Here is an 18658-nt window from a genome sequence, read left to right as displayed (position 1 = left end):
CATATCCAGGTACAGGAAGGAAATGTTTATGATAGATAGATAGATAGATAGATAGATAGATAGATAGATAGATAGATAGATAGATAGATAGATAGATAGATAGATAGATAGATAGATAGATAGATAGATAGATAGATCTTTATTGTCATTGTCACTTTTACAAAGGAACAACGAAATTGAAGGTGCAATCGACTCAGTGTGAGGAATAAGAGTTAAAAAGACAAAGAGACAAGAAGAGAGAAAATAATAACAAACCGAATAGTAATGAATATACAAATTGCACTTGTTGACTTAAGGTCTATATTGCACATTGGAAGAATAATATGAAGCAGTGTTGGGAAATGATACTTTTAAAGTTAACTTAGTTGCATTATTCATTACTTACAAAAAAGTAAATATGTTATATAATTACTTAATTATAAAGTTTAATATGTTACAAATCGTACATTACATTAACTTTGTTACTTTTCCTTCTAGTAGAGATATGAAACCCATACTTGTAATCAAAATAAATTTGCTTGAAAAAGAGAAAAAAAGAATATTGCAATATTCACTACTACTCCATTTCAGCTCAAAATGACAACATAAAGCTGGAATCAATGCTATTCATTTTATTATGCAGCTTTTGCTGCTCCTTATTTAAGACTTTGTTGCTTTCTAGCATGTCATTTCTAGTATTGGTTACAGTGGAACATAAATTTCAACAAAGCTCATTTTAAATTTAATTGTAGTGGTCAACCACTTCTCAGTTAAGAATATGTGAAATAAATAACATCCATCCCCTTTTTCCATCCTCAACCCAAGCACTAGCTTCTGCGCCACCAGATAACACTGTTTCAACATATCTATAGAAAATAACTGAATTAAAAAAAGTATACTGACTCTTTATTAATAGGTTTTGTGTTAGTGAACGGCATACTCTTTTCTAATTGGCTGTGTGACTGAGCCCTGCAAAGGCATACAATCCAACACATTTGCCTCTTGCCATTTACCCAGTGTTGCTGCAATGATCACTGGCTTCCTGTGAGCCAAAACTGGGTGGGTTAAATATACCCCTCAACACCACATGCAGGATTAAATGCATTCATATAACCTTTCTTTAGTTTGTTTCACTATATTGCACAAAGCCTGCGTGTTTTAACGGTGTCCTTACTAGTTGTCACCAAACAGCTAGAGCACCTGAGTGCACAATGTTATAACTCCAGAAGGTGATGTCTTTGAGAAAAGAGGCAATATTTCTGCAAAATAATGCAGTTATTTTTTTATTGAGTGGCAGGAATAAGCCTCTGTAGTAACACAGTAACATGTATGTTTTTTTTTCCTTCAGTAAAATAAGTATTGCATTAAGTTACTTGTTACTTCAGAAATTAATCTGACTATGTAAATGTAAATTTTAAAGTGGCATCCCCCAACACTCCAAGGACCGTAGTGGCCAGGGTTTCTAGCAAATTTAGCCAGGACTAGGCATTTGTCCACCTGTAGCTTTCACCACTGCAATGGGACTAAGTCAATGTCAATTTGTTGCTCAAGTCTGTATCATTTAACAATATTCTGTGGAGGAAAAGTGAACTATCAATGTCTCATCTTCAGAGTCTGATAACAGTTGTGCTATTGCATTTTATTTTGGGGTGTTTTTTCTTATGTGAGTTAAACATTATCAAGAAACAACACAGGAAACAATAAAGCAAAGCTGACCCCAGTGACCCGCTACCACTATCTTTCTTATATAATATGCTACCATGGCTGTTCATTTGTCTGTCCAGGATTTTAAATCACCTGTAGCTCGCAAACCGTTTGAACTATTGACCAGAAATTTGGTACACATATACTACATGACCTCTAGTGTTCGCTTTCAAGGTGATGACTTTTATTACTCTTTTTATTTTTTTATTGTAGATTCAACTCTCGGTAGTGGGCAGCAGGGTGGCCATGCGACACATGCATATGGGCGCCATTCTCATCCCTACCACCTTCACCGTCACTTCCTCTATCTCTTCATATCTTAAATCATTCTTGAGGCAGATTGAAGAGTTAAGTGCCAGCTTAAATGAAAAATTAAGAAAAACGTACTAAGTAATTGCAATACAAAAACTGACTTAATCAGTTTTAATGTGAAAAGATGCCGACAGGAGAAGAGAAGAAGCGGGCTGCTAGGGTGGAGAAAAGAAGAGCTGCTCAGGAAGCAACAAGCGCATCAACCTCTGAGCAAACTAATGATTAATGTACAGAGAAAGAGTATGAAAACTGTAAGTTAAGTGTATTCATTGCACGTTATTGTAACTGCCGTTACTGGTCAATAGGTAATCACTGTATAGTATATAAAAATATTGAAAAGAAATGCAGTGATGGACTGGCTTCCCGACAGGGTTAAAAGATTCCTTGTCAACCCGAAGGACCCGTATAATGAAAGAAGGACACAAATGGATGTACAATGGTGGATGCTAGTGCCAATGACTTGGATTAAATAAGACAGAACCTTTCTGCTGATTTTACAATACAACTTAGTGAACACAGTACAACTTCAAACAAGTTAGTAAATGCATGCATGTCGTAATGTTCATGAGCATTTGGGAATTGTTTAAAAAGTTCAATCATATTTTCAGAGCTGCTGATTAAATGCTGGTAATGTACGTGATTAACGCATTAAAAATTTCTATGATTATTTTTTTATGCAACCCCTAAATGTGTTAGCAAGTCCAAGGAACTCTGTGTAGACCTCCACGATAAAACACAGTATTTCTTTCAAGGCATGGAAACTGTTGTTAAATGTCCATGCTGCTTCCTAGCAATACTTGATGACATTGCATCCAAACTAACTGCAATATATTAATTCAGCTTGATCAATAAAACCAGGATACAGGGTCATGAGGCTCTTAAAAGACTCACACGTTTTTGCATTCAGCACTGTCTGGATGGTATTACTTTGCCCCTTGCTCAATTAGTGACTGATCTTCACGCTCTACCTGGCTCTCATGACTGACAGCTCATTGGACAGATGTCCTTGAACACGTAGGGCTTTGGAGAGAAGTGGAGTACCTGGCTATATTTTTCAAGATTGGATTCAAAAGTTTGAATCTAAACAGCAGAAGATAAGGAGACACAAAACAAAAAAAGGTGAGTAAACCAGTCTGATGAAAAACGGTAAGAAACCACATGGTCAAAAATCCGTTAAAAATGAGCAAACAGTAATAATGTTGATCGGTGAAATTCCACAAAGTGTTTTTTTGCAGCAAAAATCCCCTATACACCCATGACCTTGTTCACTGAATATTTTTCTGGAATTTCGCAGTATAGCTGGCTTAGATGAAATTTCCCAGTGCCCCATGATGCTTTGCAAGGCCAGCATGACATCACAGAGCTATAGCACAGTCACAGGGCTTTTCAACACAGGGCCGTGTTTGAGGCATTCTGGGGAGGATATCACAAGGTTCCATTCCGTTTTTATTACAGATGCTAAAATAATTTCCTGGGTCTTAATATAAATTTGATCACAAAAGGAAATACATAAACATCTCGTATTAATAGGCCAAATTATTTGCCTAGAAAACCTTCCCCACTATCGCCTCTAGTCAGTACTGTTGAAACAAGGCAGGATGAATTATTAACGGATTTATGCTGTTTATGTCAAAATTTTAGCCCTCACACTGGATCAGGAATCAACATTCACCAGATGTAACAACTTTATTCCAATATTTAACAATTCAGTTTAGGTGATTTCATACCCACTGCTGTCTCGTTTTCCTCTGCTGTCAGTTATCTGCCAAGAGTTCCCTCATAGTGGGCATTCAGATGCTGTTTTGTACACTATTGTTGTACAGAGTTGATATCTGAATGTTTCACTGTTCTGGTAACTTTTCAGACTGGTCATTTTCATTTTACTTCTTTCAGTAACAAGTTGTTTTCGTCCCCAGCAGTGCCAATCATTGGATGTTTTTATTACCCCCCCCCCCCCCCCATTCTAAGGGAGCAGTCTGTTTGCAGTAACAAGTGAGTTAACATAAAACAGTGCCATGTGATGGGCCAGCTCCTTTTTCAGGGGTGGTTCCCACTCTGCACTCACAGCTGGTGGGATAGGAAATCGGGTTCCCATATCCATAAACTAAATAAGCTGCTTAGATGAATGAAGAATGAATATCATTAATCAATAAACAGTCATGCTTGTAAGTGCTTTCCAGAAAGTCATTTGTGCACACTGTGTAGAATTAGAGACATTTCATACCTACCAAGTGTGCTGTTCTCTACTGTATATATAAAAGTACATGTCCCCCATTGGCTTACTGACAAGAAATTCTTGCTTGCAACTTAGGGAAACATGGATTTTACTAACAGGCCAACTGTATGGTGCTGTGGCCCAGAAAAATCCTCCCTCACTGTAAGGTTAATTTAACTGTGAACAAAAAAATAAGATCAAACAGAGATAATGTTTCATATTTAATAATTGCAAATGTCTATTGTGTTATTCATTCCATAAGAAAAATGAAATGCCCCTTAATTACCAATAGTATTCATATACTGTAAAGTGAATGGAAAAATAAAAGTAAATATAATAAAAATGTTAGACAAGTAACCAACTGTGTAAATGAAGGTAGTATAAACAATATGTAGTTTCCAATCTTATACACAAGGGGGCAGCATGTATCAATTCTTTTACTGCCAGAAGATTGGTATGGCAAGCTGAATTAACATTTAGAGATTTCTCAAAATTAACTTTAGATATCTTAAAATCCTGATAATGCGGTTTAAGATATCTGAAACTTATTTTCAGATGTTTCAGAATATGTTTCTAAGTAAAACATTACAACAATTGTGAAGAGAACTGGCCATTGAGTCCTACAAGCTTGTCTATCCTAATCACATAGATTCTCCAGAGTAACATCAAAATCAATAACAGCACCACCTTACTTGGTAATTTATTCCATGTGTTTATAGTTCTTTGTCTAAAGGAAAACTTTATAACATTTGTATAAAGTCTGCCCCTGTTCTTGTTAAATAATTTATTTTAAAGTAAAAGCTAGGATCTACTATTCTAACGCCCTTCATAATTCTAAACTTCAATTCAATTGTGTCACCTCTTAATCTGTTTGCTTAAACTAAAAAGTTTCAGCTCCTTTAATCTCTCCTCATAGTGCATGCCTCTCAGTTCCAGAATGAACCTAGTCACACTTCTCTAAACGTCCTCTAAAGTTGCTACATGTTTTCTATAATATTGAGACTAAAACTGCACAGAGTACTCCAACTGAGGCCTCACGAGTGTGTCATATGTCTTAAAAATAATGTCCTTCAATTTGTACTCTATATATTGTGATATATAACCTGACATCCAATTAGCCTTCTTGATCACTTCTGCCTGGATGTAGATAATGATGAGTCCTCTACAACTCCTAAATTCTTCTCATAAGGGGCACTTTCAAGTTTTGGCCATCCCATTGTGTATTCAAATTTAACATGTCTATTTACGCAGTACTTTACATTTACATATATCAGATTTCATCTGCCCAAGTCTGTATGATGGCCAAGTCGCTCTGTAATGATTCAATGGATTCAAGGTTATCTGCCTTTCCAACTAGTTTGGCATCATCTGCACATCTTGAAATACAATTCAAATCATTCTTAACAGACACTTTAAGATATAATAAATTCATGATATCTAAAAGTATATTTTAAGATACTGTGATTATAATTCTAGATATCTTAAAATAATATTCAGACCATTTCAAGATATATGAAATGCTTTTTAGGATACAATATCTCAAATACATCATCGGATATCAGATATCTCCAATGTATTTCAAAGACATCACAAAATAAAAGGTCCCAATAAAAAATAGGCAATTGTACAGCAAGGCATTTTTAAATATCTTGAAATTCACTGCAGATATCTCACAATTCCTACACACTTATTTAAAAAAAATCTCAAAATGTATTTAAGATCTTACAAATGTACAAGAACTTACTTAATTGCATTTCAGATATCTGAAAATAATCAGCATAACATTTCAAGATATCTTAAAATTTGTTTTAGATATCTTAGAAACGCCTTTAGAATCTCTTGAAATAGATGTATTTTAGGATATCTGTAATTTTTTAAAATATGTAAAATACATTTCCAGTTATCTTACAATGCATTTTAATACTAAATTCACCTTGCCACAGACAGGTATCATTGCTGATAGCAATTTTTTTTGTCTGAATAGATTTTTTTTCTTTTAACATTTTCATATGCACTTCCTAAAATTAAGTATAGTACCATATTATTAGATAGAAGACCCTTTACTTTAATTATTGAAGAAAAAACTAAAAGTGACCAATTCTCTCATGTGTCATGGTGAGCCAGGATATAGGGAGCAGAAATATTATCTGACTGACAATGTGTTATGGAAATTTTTAGGAACACAAATTTAAAGAGGCTTGATTCACACATCACCGCTTATTCTGCTGCACTAGACTCTGTGTGTGTGTGAGATGTAGCTTAGCCATACCCTTCACCCCCTGCCATCCATAACCCTACACCCTATTTACCTTCCACCCCTGTTCTGTGTACACCTGCATTAGTTTCTCCATAATAAACTTCTTGCTGCCTCTCTGGTTAAGGATCTTTTGACTTGCTGGTGTGCTACCTGCACAGGTAGACTGCTGCTCACACTATTCTATGCTTGTTAAATAATTTCATCCACAGTTGTCCTTATCATTTTTACATCTTCTGTCATGCCAGTCTACTATACTGCCCACATTTGCCTAGTTTCTTACCTTCAGCGGTTACTGAACTCATTATTCCAGGAATAGTTCCCTTGATGGCTTTTACAACTCTTTGTAACATTACTTAAAAAGAAAGCCAAAATCAATGGTATCAATAGAAGTGACCCTACATCTAACAGTACATCCAGCTTGTATTTGACTATTTTGATTTCTATTGCATGAAATGAGAGAACTGCCTTAGAAGACGCTCTATACTAAATGTTAACTAAAGTCTAACCAATAGCTTAAAGTCTATTTTTCTGCCCAAGTTATGTGGCCTTATAAGAATTCTCAGAAAGTTCTTACCTTTAGAAGCTTTGGAACAAGGTCATTCCCATTTTGTTGACTAAAACAGAAAAAAGGAAGAAAATCAGGTAAAATAAATGTGGGAAAGAAAAGCAACACAATGATAATCATAAAGATAAGACAAAATTGAAAACAACAATGAAAGACACGTCTTGTTTGAGAGTAGATTCCATTCACTGGGAGAGATGGTTGTTTGAGATGGTGGTCCGTAGGCAGTGGTGTACACTTTGCTCCCTTTTTATATCTATTTGATATCTCCTGCATTTCATCAACTAGTCAAGCAGTGGATCTGGAGGTGGTCCACTCTTACAAGTACTTGGAGATCTACATTAATAACAGGTTGGACCGGTCTGGGAACACAGAAGAACTACATAAGAAGGGGCAGAGCAGGTTCTTTTTCCATAGGAGACTATGTTCCTTTAATGTGAGAAGTGACATCTTTCATATATTCTATAACTCTGTGATGACCAGTACGACTTTCTACTCTGTGGTGAGCTGGGCTGGCAACATCATTTCAAGAGAGGCCCACCTAATCAACAGGCTAATTAAAAGGGCATGTTCAGTTAAAGGAATAACTCTGGACCCCCTGGAGGTAGTAGCAAAGGAGGGAATTAAAACTGAGTGCCATAATTAACAATGCTGCACATCCTCTATCTGACACAATAACACTGAGGACTTTCAATGAATTTTCCAATGAATTATTCAGCAGATTTGTGTCAAGAAACACTACTGGGGCTCCTTTATACAAACGGCAATACGTCTACATAATGCCTCACTGCGACTGGAACAGCCACGTCAGAACTTTTCTTTCTTTTTCATTTTCTGGCTTCATAGTCATTCCAGTGTGTATTCAGACCAAAGTGTTTGCGTTTGTTTATTTATTTACTTGCTTACTTATGTAGTCATCTATCTGTTTATGTATTTGTTTATTTAAAGAGCTTCTGTAAAAAGCCGTATTTCCCCATTTCAAGGGAGAAAAAGAGAGAAAAAGCAGCTAAAGATCTGCTGAAGTCATAGCCTGTATCAAGTTCATATTCACAATACGGCCTACCACATACTGAGCTTGAGGAGATAGGAGAAAGAATAGATCAGCCAGAGCCTTACAATGCAACATCTGCTCTGGCCAACAGCGAATGTGAGAACAAAAACTAGACTGAGGCAGGCTGGTTTCAAATTGGGCAGAAACTCATCCCCACTGTCAAAAATTAACAACATCTCCTGCAAGTCAAAAGCATTAACTCTTTCTGGATACACAACTCTACCTTCCAAACATGGAGGTTGCCTAAGCTGAAGATATTGCTAACTGCCTTCGGGTTTAATATTAAGGTATATAAAGGAGAATATAAAGGGAACGCACAATAGAAAAAAATAAAACACACAGTAGAATAGATAAGCTGATCCAGGAAATGAATGAATGATCAGGAGGTATGTGTGGGCAGTTAAAAGAAAATCTAGCAAAAGTGGATGGAAATAGTAGTAGTAGTAGTAGTAGTAGTAGTAGTTTATTTATATAGCGCCCTTCACAGATAAAAGGTCACATAGCGCTGAACAGCAAATACAGTACAAATACAACAGTTAAAACAAAACCAATAAAAACAATAAATAAACAAACTGGAACTATTCAGCACGGATTAAAAGCTTGTTTAAAAAGAAATATAAAGGAAACAGCAAAACTGAGAATAAATTCAAAGTATTTGCAACACAGCTAGAAGAATTTAAGTAAATGTTTACAACTTGCATTAAAGAAGGAGAACAATTGACATTCGCCACTGATAAAAAAAAAAAACAAAACAAAAAAACACTGCCATAGAATCAGAATGCAAAGTACTTTGTGACAGATATAGAAAGAACAACATCAGAATTTAACAATTTTCTGAAAACCAACCTAAAACCAAGATAACAAAATGTTTCCAAATGTTAAGAAGCTGTATTTATGTGAACAAACATTGCACTTTGTAAGCTGGAATGTCAAAGGCCTCAATCATGATCTAAAGAGAAAAACATATTCTCGGAGGCCTAAAAGCTAAGACAGTATTTTTACAGGAGACTTACTTAATAAGTAAGGACCAGTTTTGACTGCAAAGAGATTGGACTGGCCAATTTTTTCATTCCTCCTATGTAAAGAAAAATCAGACGTGTGGGGATTTTAATACACAAGGCAATCCCATTCGTAGAATCATATTATATGACCCTGAAGGGCACTATACCATCGTGATGGGTAATTTATTTATTTTAAAAGTAACTTCCTAATCGCACAGTTTGAAATGGATTACAACTTATTGTACCAATGGAGATTTTTAAATCTAAATTCAAGATTATATTCCTTATTCTCCCCAGTAAATCACAGCTACTCAAGAACTGATTACTTCTTCATCAATAATAATTTACTTCCTACAAATCTTGTAAATATAACCCTATTGTTATCTCTGATCATCCTCCTCTTACACTGGAGCTTGAACATTATGCCGTACACTCTCATTTCATAATTGGCGTCTTAACCTCCTGTCAATACCATTTGAAATTAATTATTTTTTAGAGACTAATACATCCTCAGAGGTTTCCGAAGGAATACTTTGGGAAACTTTGAAGGCCTTTTTAAGAGGTCAGATTATTTCATATTTGTCACATACAAATAAAATGGACACGAAGAAGATGTCAGAGTTATTCAGTGAGATTTCCAGAACAGATAATGAGAAGCCATATTTTCAAATGAGGCACTATACAGGAAAAGACACCTTCTACAATCAGAATTTAATCCTGTGACAACAAAAGAAACTTAATAACTTATTTTAAAATCGAAACATCATTAGTATGAAAATGAAGAGAAAGCTAATAAGATTTTAGTTAAACAAATTCACAAGCAGGACGTTCGCAATGCAAGAACAGAAATTATCAATGCAACTGCAGATAAAAATCATGGACCATAAAAATATAACTTAAAAATTTAAAGAGTACTATAAGTCTGTATACTCCACTCAGTTTAAGGAAGATGAAACCCAATCTAAGGAGTATTTTGATATAATATAAATACCACAGTTCAATACTCTTAGTGTAGAAGAACTTGACAAACCACTCCAAAGTTGGAAACCAGCAGGTCCTGATGGCTGCCCAGTGGAATATTATAAAAAAAATTAAGTTAGTTCTGTCATTATTCATAGAAAGTACAGAAAACAATATTTTACCTCAAACTTTTTACCAATCATTACAGTTTTCCAAAATAAATAAATAAGGATTTATACAGACCAATTTCACTTCCGAATAATGATGTTAAGATACTCTCCAAAGTTCTAGCTATAAGGATTGAGATTCTGCTTCCTTTTGAAATATCACAAACCAAACTGGATTCATTAAAGTCTGACACTTAGCTTCAAACCTTCACCGTCTGTTTAATGTAATATACTCACCCACAAAATCTAACACACCAGAGATCTTATTATCTTTTTGTGCAGAAAAAGCCTTTGTTGAATTATCTATTCACCACATTGCACAAATCTGAATTTGGCCCAAATATATCTGCATCAATAAAATTACTTAATGATAGTCCAGAAGCCTCAGTTCATATTAGCAATACCGATTCAGACATGCTACCATAAGCCACTGGCTATTCATTTTCAAAATACATCAGAGATAAAGGGTATTATTGGGGAATGATTTAAACAGAAAATATCACCATACGCAGCTGATATAGTACACATCAGACCCATAAACATCTTTACCATTAGTCCTTAACGCATTAGCAAAATTTAAAAAGACATGTGCACTCAAAATCAATTTGGATAAAAGTGTACTTTTTCCAGTGAACTCTCTAGCACATCATTCTACCATTTTACCTGCTTTACTGTATACTATGATACTTACTTAAAATAAAAAAATGAAAGACATTACTTGATGATGTAGCTTGCAATCAATTATGCATACAGCTTCACTCATCTGTATCTTTGGGTGACAAAATGGATGACAAAACAGTTAATTTGGGTTGTCCAGATTTGACTGTGCCAGGAATTCTAAGAAAGTTAAGTCTTTTGGAGGTAACTTAATGTGTAGCACACTAGGATGACTGCTTGTTTATCACATGTACTTGATTACAACAAGAATGAGAATACTGGAAATCTGGACATTAAAGTGAAGAATACTACACATGTGAGACAGTGTAAAATCAGGATCTCCAGGAGGCAGTGCAGCATGTAGACACATGAGATAACATGAAACTTCTCTTGAGCTGTTATTGAATACTACACATAAATCACTGTGTTTCTATTGGTTGCTCAAAAAGCAGAAGACTAAACAGAAATGAGTTGAACATTAAGTACAATGTGATGTGCGTAGGAGTTCCATGTCCTGAAAAGGGCATTATTACATTCCAAATTAACAAAGTGCCCTTCCACTAATATGCACAGTTAGGTCCACAAGAATTGCGGGATGTTGATGCAATTTTTGTAAGTTTCTCTCTGTATATAATCACAATGGATTTGAAATTAAGCAATCAATATGTGACAGAAGTATAGACTTTCAGCTTTAATTTAAAGGGCTTAACAAAGGTATTGCATTAAGCTTTCAGAAATTACCTTTTTTACCAAGTCTCTCCACTTTCAGAAGCTCAAAAGTAATTAGACAAAGTAATATAAAATATATGTATTGCTTTAATACTTGGATTAAAATCCTTTGCAGTCAACAACTGCCTGAAGTCTGGAACACATGGACATCACCAAATGCTGAGTTTCCATCCTTGAGATGCTTTGCCATGCCTTTACTGCTGTTGAAAAGCATGCTCTATTGTGTTGAGATCAGGTGATTGACTTGGCCATTGAAGAATATAACATTTCTTTACCTTGAGAAACTCTTGGGTTTTGATCATTATCCATTTGCACCATAAAGTGCCTTCCAATCAGTTTTGCAGCATTTGCCTGAATATGAGCACATAGCCTTATACATTTCAGAATTCATCCTGCTACTTATGTCAGCAGTCACATAATCAATAAACTCCAGTGGCCCAGTTCCATTGACAGCCATACATGCCATAACACTGACTCCACCATTGGCAAATGATTTTGGATCATGAGCTGTTCCTTTCTTTCTCCATATTTTTCTCTTCCAATCATTCTGTTGATGTTGGTTTCATCTGTACAAAGAACCTTATTCCAGGACTGGGTAAGCTTTTTGAGATGTTTTCTGCCAAAATCTAACTGGCCTTTCTGTTCTTCAATGTTACCAGTGGTTTGCATCTAGAGGTAAACCCTCTGTATTTATATTCATGAAGGCGTCTCTTGATTGTAGACTTTGAGAAAGATACACCTACTTCCTTAAGAGAGCTCTTGACCTGGCCAGATGTTATGAAGGGGTTTTTCCTCACCAAGGAAAGAATTCTGCGATCATCCACTGTAGTTGTCTTCCATGGTCTCCCAGGCCTTTTGGTGTTGAAGAGCTCACCAGCGCATTCCTTCTTTTTAATAATGTACCAAATTATTGATTTGGGAACTTCTAAAGTTTTAGCATTCTCTCTGACGTGTTTATTTTGTTTTTTCAGCCTAATGATAGCCTCCTTCACTTGCAGTAACACCTCTTTGGGCCTCATACCAAATGCAAATGCAGTGTTTTGAATTAACTTCAGACTGTGGTAGAATGGCAGGCCCTTGGCTTAAAAGTCAACAGCCTGTTTTAATAAATAAATAATTAATTGGCCGGCTTGATCTCCATGGGTGTGTGTGCTCACACAGCTATGGGAGGATGGTGGAGTAATTGGGCAAGACGCACATGTATGTGAGGGTACAGTCTGTCTCAGTTGCTTCAATAGCTTTCTGCAGTGTGTGATTGAAGTGCTGCATCCAAATAGGCAAATAAAAGAGAGCTGGCACAGAAAGAAAGAAAGAAAGTTTAAAGATGGGAGAGAAGAATGCAGGAGGCAAAGGGAGCTGGTGCGTGTGAGCAAGTGGACGGCAGACAGAGCACGAGAGAAGGCAGGTAGCAGGGAGGAAGTGACCTGGAAGCTGGAGTGACTCATGCATTGCTTGACTGGACTGACTCCGCATCTGGTTAGGGGGAAAGGGGGCAGGAGCTGCAGGGGTAACTGAAGGCTCCAGGTGGTGCAATGGACCGCAGGGACATGAGCCTGGCAGCAGGAGTTGTAGGCTCGGGTTGTTGCCCTGCCAGCAGCCAGAGACGGCTATAGGAATATGAGCCTGTTGGGCATCCCTTCAGCTGCAAGACCTGCCTGGGGTAAGCTGAGGAGACGGGCATTTTTAGGTGATGCACCGGGAACTGTATTTTTAAAGGATGGATATCTGCCTGTGTTTTAACTTCATTTTAATGGATTACTTATGGAATTGTTTTTAACCTCCATTATCAGTTTTTTTTATTGGAATATTTATTTATTGAAAATTTTTCTACTGCACTTTTGGATTTTGCCTGTTTTTAATAAAAGCACTTTTATGCACCAAACCCTTGCTTTATGTGAGTTCCCTCATCTGCTGGCTCATCCCTCGGGTACACTATTGGCGGTAGCAGGTTCAAGAAGCTCCCGGGATGCAATCGGTACCAGGAAACTAACTTGTACCATCATACAGACGTTTTATGAATTTAATTTGTTATGGAATAACAAGGGAATGGAGAACACCTGGCCATGAAACTGCTTGTCAAGGATACTGTATGTCCAATTACTTTTTACTTCTGAGCCTCTGAAAATGGAAGGAGTCTTTGAAAAATGGCTATAATTTCTGAAAGCTTAATGCAAAGACTTTGTTAAACTCCCATAAATTAAAGCTGAAAGTCTATATTTCAATCACAGCTTGATTGCTTAATTTCAAATCCATTGTGGTGGTACACAGGGAGAAAATTACAAAATTGCATCAATGTCCTTGTCCTGTTCTTCCAGGTCACATATTTGCTAAAAAGGCTAGTCACTGGTGAAGTGCGTATGACAAGAATTAATTCTTTATCATTTTCATTGTTGACTGCTTATAACAGTCTCTCTGCTTTATATAAACATTTCAGAAATAAGGATTAACTCATGAGAATGTGACTGGAAAAAAGAGTGGTGATCTGAAGACAGAAAACCTATGCAGATATACTGTACAAAAACAAAACATACATTAAAATAAATGGTCTATATGTGTAAAGACCTTTATGTATATGCCTAATCTAAATTATGATCTTCACATTTGCAAAAAATGAAACCTAAAACCACAACAACTCTCTGGGACTTGTTTTTTGCCTTTTCTTCTTCTATACAAACACTTATTTGGACATATGTACAGTAATATAAAGATTTACTTATACATGTACACATATTCCCTTAACATGTTTATATGTTCAGCTTTAAACTACAGATACAGATACTGACACACATATTAAACAGACACACATAAGCAAACATATACATTCACCTAAACACTCCTATATTTGCACATGCATGTCTAAGAGCAAAAGTACACTGATGTGCCACACACACACACACACATTTATACAACAATATGTATGCAATTATTTAGATGGACATACTACAAATATACAGACTTGTACATACTCCTATCCGAATGTACATATGTTTACCTCTATACAGATGGGCTCAGTTTGCCCCATATTGCTAACTGCTACACACACATACATAAACAGACCCATTTGCACAGATGTGCATATGCATGTAAAAAAAACGATCTCCTACACTCATATACACAAACACCATGCAAACATATTGTACCATCCATCTTTACACAAACACCCAGTTTTGTCCCACTGGTGTGAGATCAATGCTCAAATACAAATAAGATAAGAATTCACATAAAACATAAAGTACCACAGCACAGTTGACAGACCACGGTCAGGTAAATTACCTATGAATGTCGTGTATCGCTGACCTGGGCTTCTCAATATTTTGCGACCAGAACACGTTGTAGGCATGAAGAGAAATTGCCATGATTGTTACTGCCTATCCAACATGCCCGTTGCTTGTTTAATTAACTGATGAAAGCTGAGCTGCAAGTTCAAATTTCTCAGCCTCATCCTTTTGTCACTTAAAATGTTTACCACAGCTTTTTCTGCTAATTTACAATGGCCGCAGAGCCCACTGTGCCCTTCCAGAGACTGAGGAAGAGTTTATTTGGGGTTCTGGCTGCCTGTGAACCCAAAGGCCCCATGGAGAAAAGCATAAAGTCTTCTAAATGTCACCAAGGAAATACATCGGGGTACGGGAGATTTGCATTTCTATTACTTTGCTTGCTTGTGGGCACGGCCAGTAACTCATATAGACACCCACAAGCAGATAAGTTGGGTGTATGGGAAAACAGGAGTGAGTTACAATGAAACTGTCTATGTGTTTGACATGCGGTACAAATTTGGGGGAGTCCAGCTGCCCAGAGGGCATCTCTCACCAGTCTCCATTTTCTTCTACTTGCTGCCATTCTGGTTGACTTGAGCTCACCAACTAAGCCCTAAAACATGCTAAGAAAGAGTCACAGCTACAGAAAGCTCAAAGAAAGTGCCGACATTTACCTATTGCAAATAGAATGAGTACTTACTTGTCAGCAGTCCAGACTTCTCTCAAAATATGAGACTGAAGTGGCATGGCTTTCCTGGAGATGGAAAGTCTGCCTTATCGTGTGCAATTCTGCCACCAAACAAAAATAAAATAAAATTATAAAGTGTTCAAGAAGCCTCACTGCAAAATTTCCACAGTATGTCTCAGCAGTGCCCTTATCTCTCTTACAATGCTGTCTTTGCTGGGTATTACATCTTAGACCATTTTCTAAGAGGATTTGAGGCCTGACGAGGTTAACCCTTGAAGGGCAGACTTAAGCTGCAGAATGAGACAATGTGGCACACACATTACAGAAGAGCACTACGGGCGCACACTGCCCCGCAATTTTTAAAGTAGAGAGGCAAAGCTCTTAACTGAGTGACTGCAATTACATTTAGCTGTCACACACATTGCAGAACTGAAAGTGAATGAAAAAAAAAACATCCCCTGGAAAGAAACAACAGATGGGGCAGCTCATCTTTCATAATCGCCTTTATAGCAGCAAGACAGAAATGAGTTCATTCACTGCTATTGTCTTACACTCTCATCTTGTGAAAAACTTTCAGGAAGCAGGGTCAAAAAGTAAAGGTGCCAATCTGTCTCTCTGACTCGTCCATTGTGTGAGCTAAACACCAGCAGAGAGTGAGCTTGGTGTAAACTGTTCAGCCCCTGGAAGCTATATTTTCCTGTTCCACTTACCTTGCCTTACAGAGATTAAGGCCATATTCACATTACAAGCCTCAATTTCAATTTTCTGCTCAGATCAGACTTGCCTTGTTGGCGGTACACATTCATGTGTACAAGTGACCTGTATATAACTCTAATGTTAATACTTTTGTCCTCAGAAAAGGCACATATGCACACATTGATACACTGTGCACATCTGAGGCACCAACAACAAAAACCTTTGTATTTGTGAAACAGCTCGTGGTATTAAAATGGACAAAATGAATTTGCTAGTAGCAAACAGTTTGTTAGCTGTACATGATTAGGTCAAAACAGTGAGCATTTGCTGTTTTCAAAGGTATTGCTGGCACTGGTGCACCAAGAGATGTGTGGGTACAAGAAAGGAGCCTGCAATGCTGGGGCCATGTCTGCTGTCACAGATGTAGCTCTCCTCAATTGTTGTTTTTCTGCGCTGCCTATGCTGGCTGATGACAGCAGCACTCAACCTGTGTGTATAGGCAAAAAACCACATGAATTCCCATCTGACTGTTCTCACTCATGGTATGGCCATAAATCAGATACATATCTGATCTAGGACACATATGAATGCAACTCAAATCTGACTTGAAAAGATCAGATTCCTGTGTCCAAACAGCCCTGAAAACTTCAGATCTGTGTCATATTAAGGCAAAAAAATAGGATTTGAGACACTTCAGCCTGGTAATGTGAAATTAGCCAAAGAACTGTGAATTCAGTCTCATAATGTGGGCACTCCTTCTATGAGCATCATCATCCATTCAAAGGCAATTTTCCTGGGGTTTACACGTTAGCCAGTTGCCCTCAAATCTTTTTCTCTCAAATCCACTCTCTCTGAAGTGAGACCCATTGTTTTCTTATGTCTGAAACTATTTCAGGCATCTTCTTTGGCTCTGTCTCCCCTCAACAACTCACCCAAGTAGTGGAACTTCTTTGCTTGGTTCATGGCAGCTCCACTCCCCATACCAAAATCTATACTTACTAAGTCAACATTCTAAACGCCTCTCACACACTTTCTACAGAGATCCCATTTGCCTCCTGCAGTTTACACTCTACCATGTGATTTATGCACTCACTTCCAACAACCTGTGCACTGGACTGAGTTTCTCCCAATACCTTTACCACACATGCTGCAAGGCTACCTTCTTCCATGCCTCCAAGCCCTTTGCCTCTAGCCATCATCTTGTTCTGTTTTGCATTTACCTTGAGACCTTACACTTCCAAAGCAGCTTTCCATTTCGTATTCCTCTCCTTCAATTTTGCTTTACTTTTTTGACATCATTAAACATAGAAACACAATTTGACAAAAGAGAGCAGACTGTTCAGTATATCAAGCTTGTTTGTTTACACTGTAAAAAATGTCAGTAATTTTAAGACTAAAAATACTTTAAATGGTGAAAGTAAAATACCTTTTCTGAAAAAAAGGAGTTACCTCATATTCTTCTGTAAATTACCTGTATACCTTAAACAATACATTTCATTATTTTTTATAGCCAAGTTCTGTAAAAGCAGTATTTTTCTACCTTGAAAATACGCTACATACACTATATACCATTTACTGACACATTATACTGTAGTATAGCTTCCCAATATCTCATCCTGATACTTTTTAAAGGTAGTCAAGGTTTCTGCTTGAACCATATAGCTTAGTTGTTTGATCCAGATTCCCAAAAAACATCTTCTTGGCTTCAGCATTACATGAACTTCCCCTTAATTTCTGCTGGTGTCCTTGAAGTATATGAGTATTCACCATTAAGTTAAAAGAATTCTGCTGGACCTACTTTATGTACATAACATAATCATCATCATGAGGGCCAACACTGTGACTCAATGCTCCTAGCACTGGGCACAAAGAAAATAACATTAAGCAAACAACATTGAATGTTCTTCATTAAACAGCCATGACTGCCTCACAATATGAAGACCAAATCAATAGTAAACTTTGCCTCTATAACGGAGCAGACTCATCATGCCAAGAATAATTGCCACCTTTGTTTTCAAAAGTAATTAATCCAATTAAAAGGCACAATCAGTGTGAGTTAACTAGAATCACTTCATGAGTTGTGCTTATCAAAACATTTCCCTTATTATCTTAAGGGTCAAGAGTAATGGGTTTAAATCAAGGCACTTACCTGTGTGGAGTTTCCAAATTCTCCTGAGTGCTTTCAAACATGTGCATGACTGGCTAAATGAGGACTTTAAATAGGACACCAAGAGTGGGTGTGTGCATGAGTGGACCCTGCAGTGATGTTCTAGTTCCTGAAAACTCTGGATTGGATCAGTAATAAAATAGATTTTGGCATTTACTGAACCTGCTTAATCCAGTTTTATGATCACAGTGGCTGGTTGTATCAGGCACAAGGCCGGAACTGAACCTGGACTATGCTTAGTCCATCAAACACCCTC

General features: G+C 36.9%; 1 protein-coding gene across 2 annotated transcripts in view; it reads right to left on the bottom strand.

Moving 5' to 3' along the window:
• The window catches only part of LOC114648129 (nucleolar RNA helicase 2-like), a 48992-nt gene extending 32558 nt beyond the window's left edge, over positions 1 to 16434 (bottom strand). Inside the window, exons 1-2 of one of the 2 annotated variants that reach the window (XM_051924593.1) lie at positions 15552 to 16434; positions 7042 to 7081 (exon numbers count right to left, since the gene is read on the bottom strand). In XM_051924593.1, coding sequence (XP_051780553.1) covers positions 7042 to 7081; positions 15552 to 15598 — 87 coding nt within the window. In that variant the 5' untranslated portion in view covers positions 15599 to 16434. The remainder of the gene's footprint in view (positions 1 to 7041; positions 7082 to 15551) is intronic. The other variant, XM_051924594.1, reaches the window with a different exon arrangement.
• Between the last annotated feature and the right edge of the window lie 2224 nt (positions 16435 to 18658).

This window comes from Erpetoichthys calabaricus, chromosome 3 (genome assembly GCF_900747795.2).
Source record: "Erpetoichthys calabaricus chromosome 3, fErpCal1.3, whole genome shotgun sequence".
In the NCBI taxonomy this organism is placed as follows: domain Eukaryota; kingdom Metazoa; phylum Chordata; class Cladistia; order Polypteriformes; family Polypteridae; genus Erpetoichthys; species Erpetoichthys calabaricus.
This window is presented reverse-complemented; position numbering and strand designations above follow the sequence as displayed.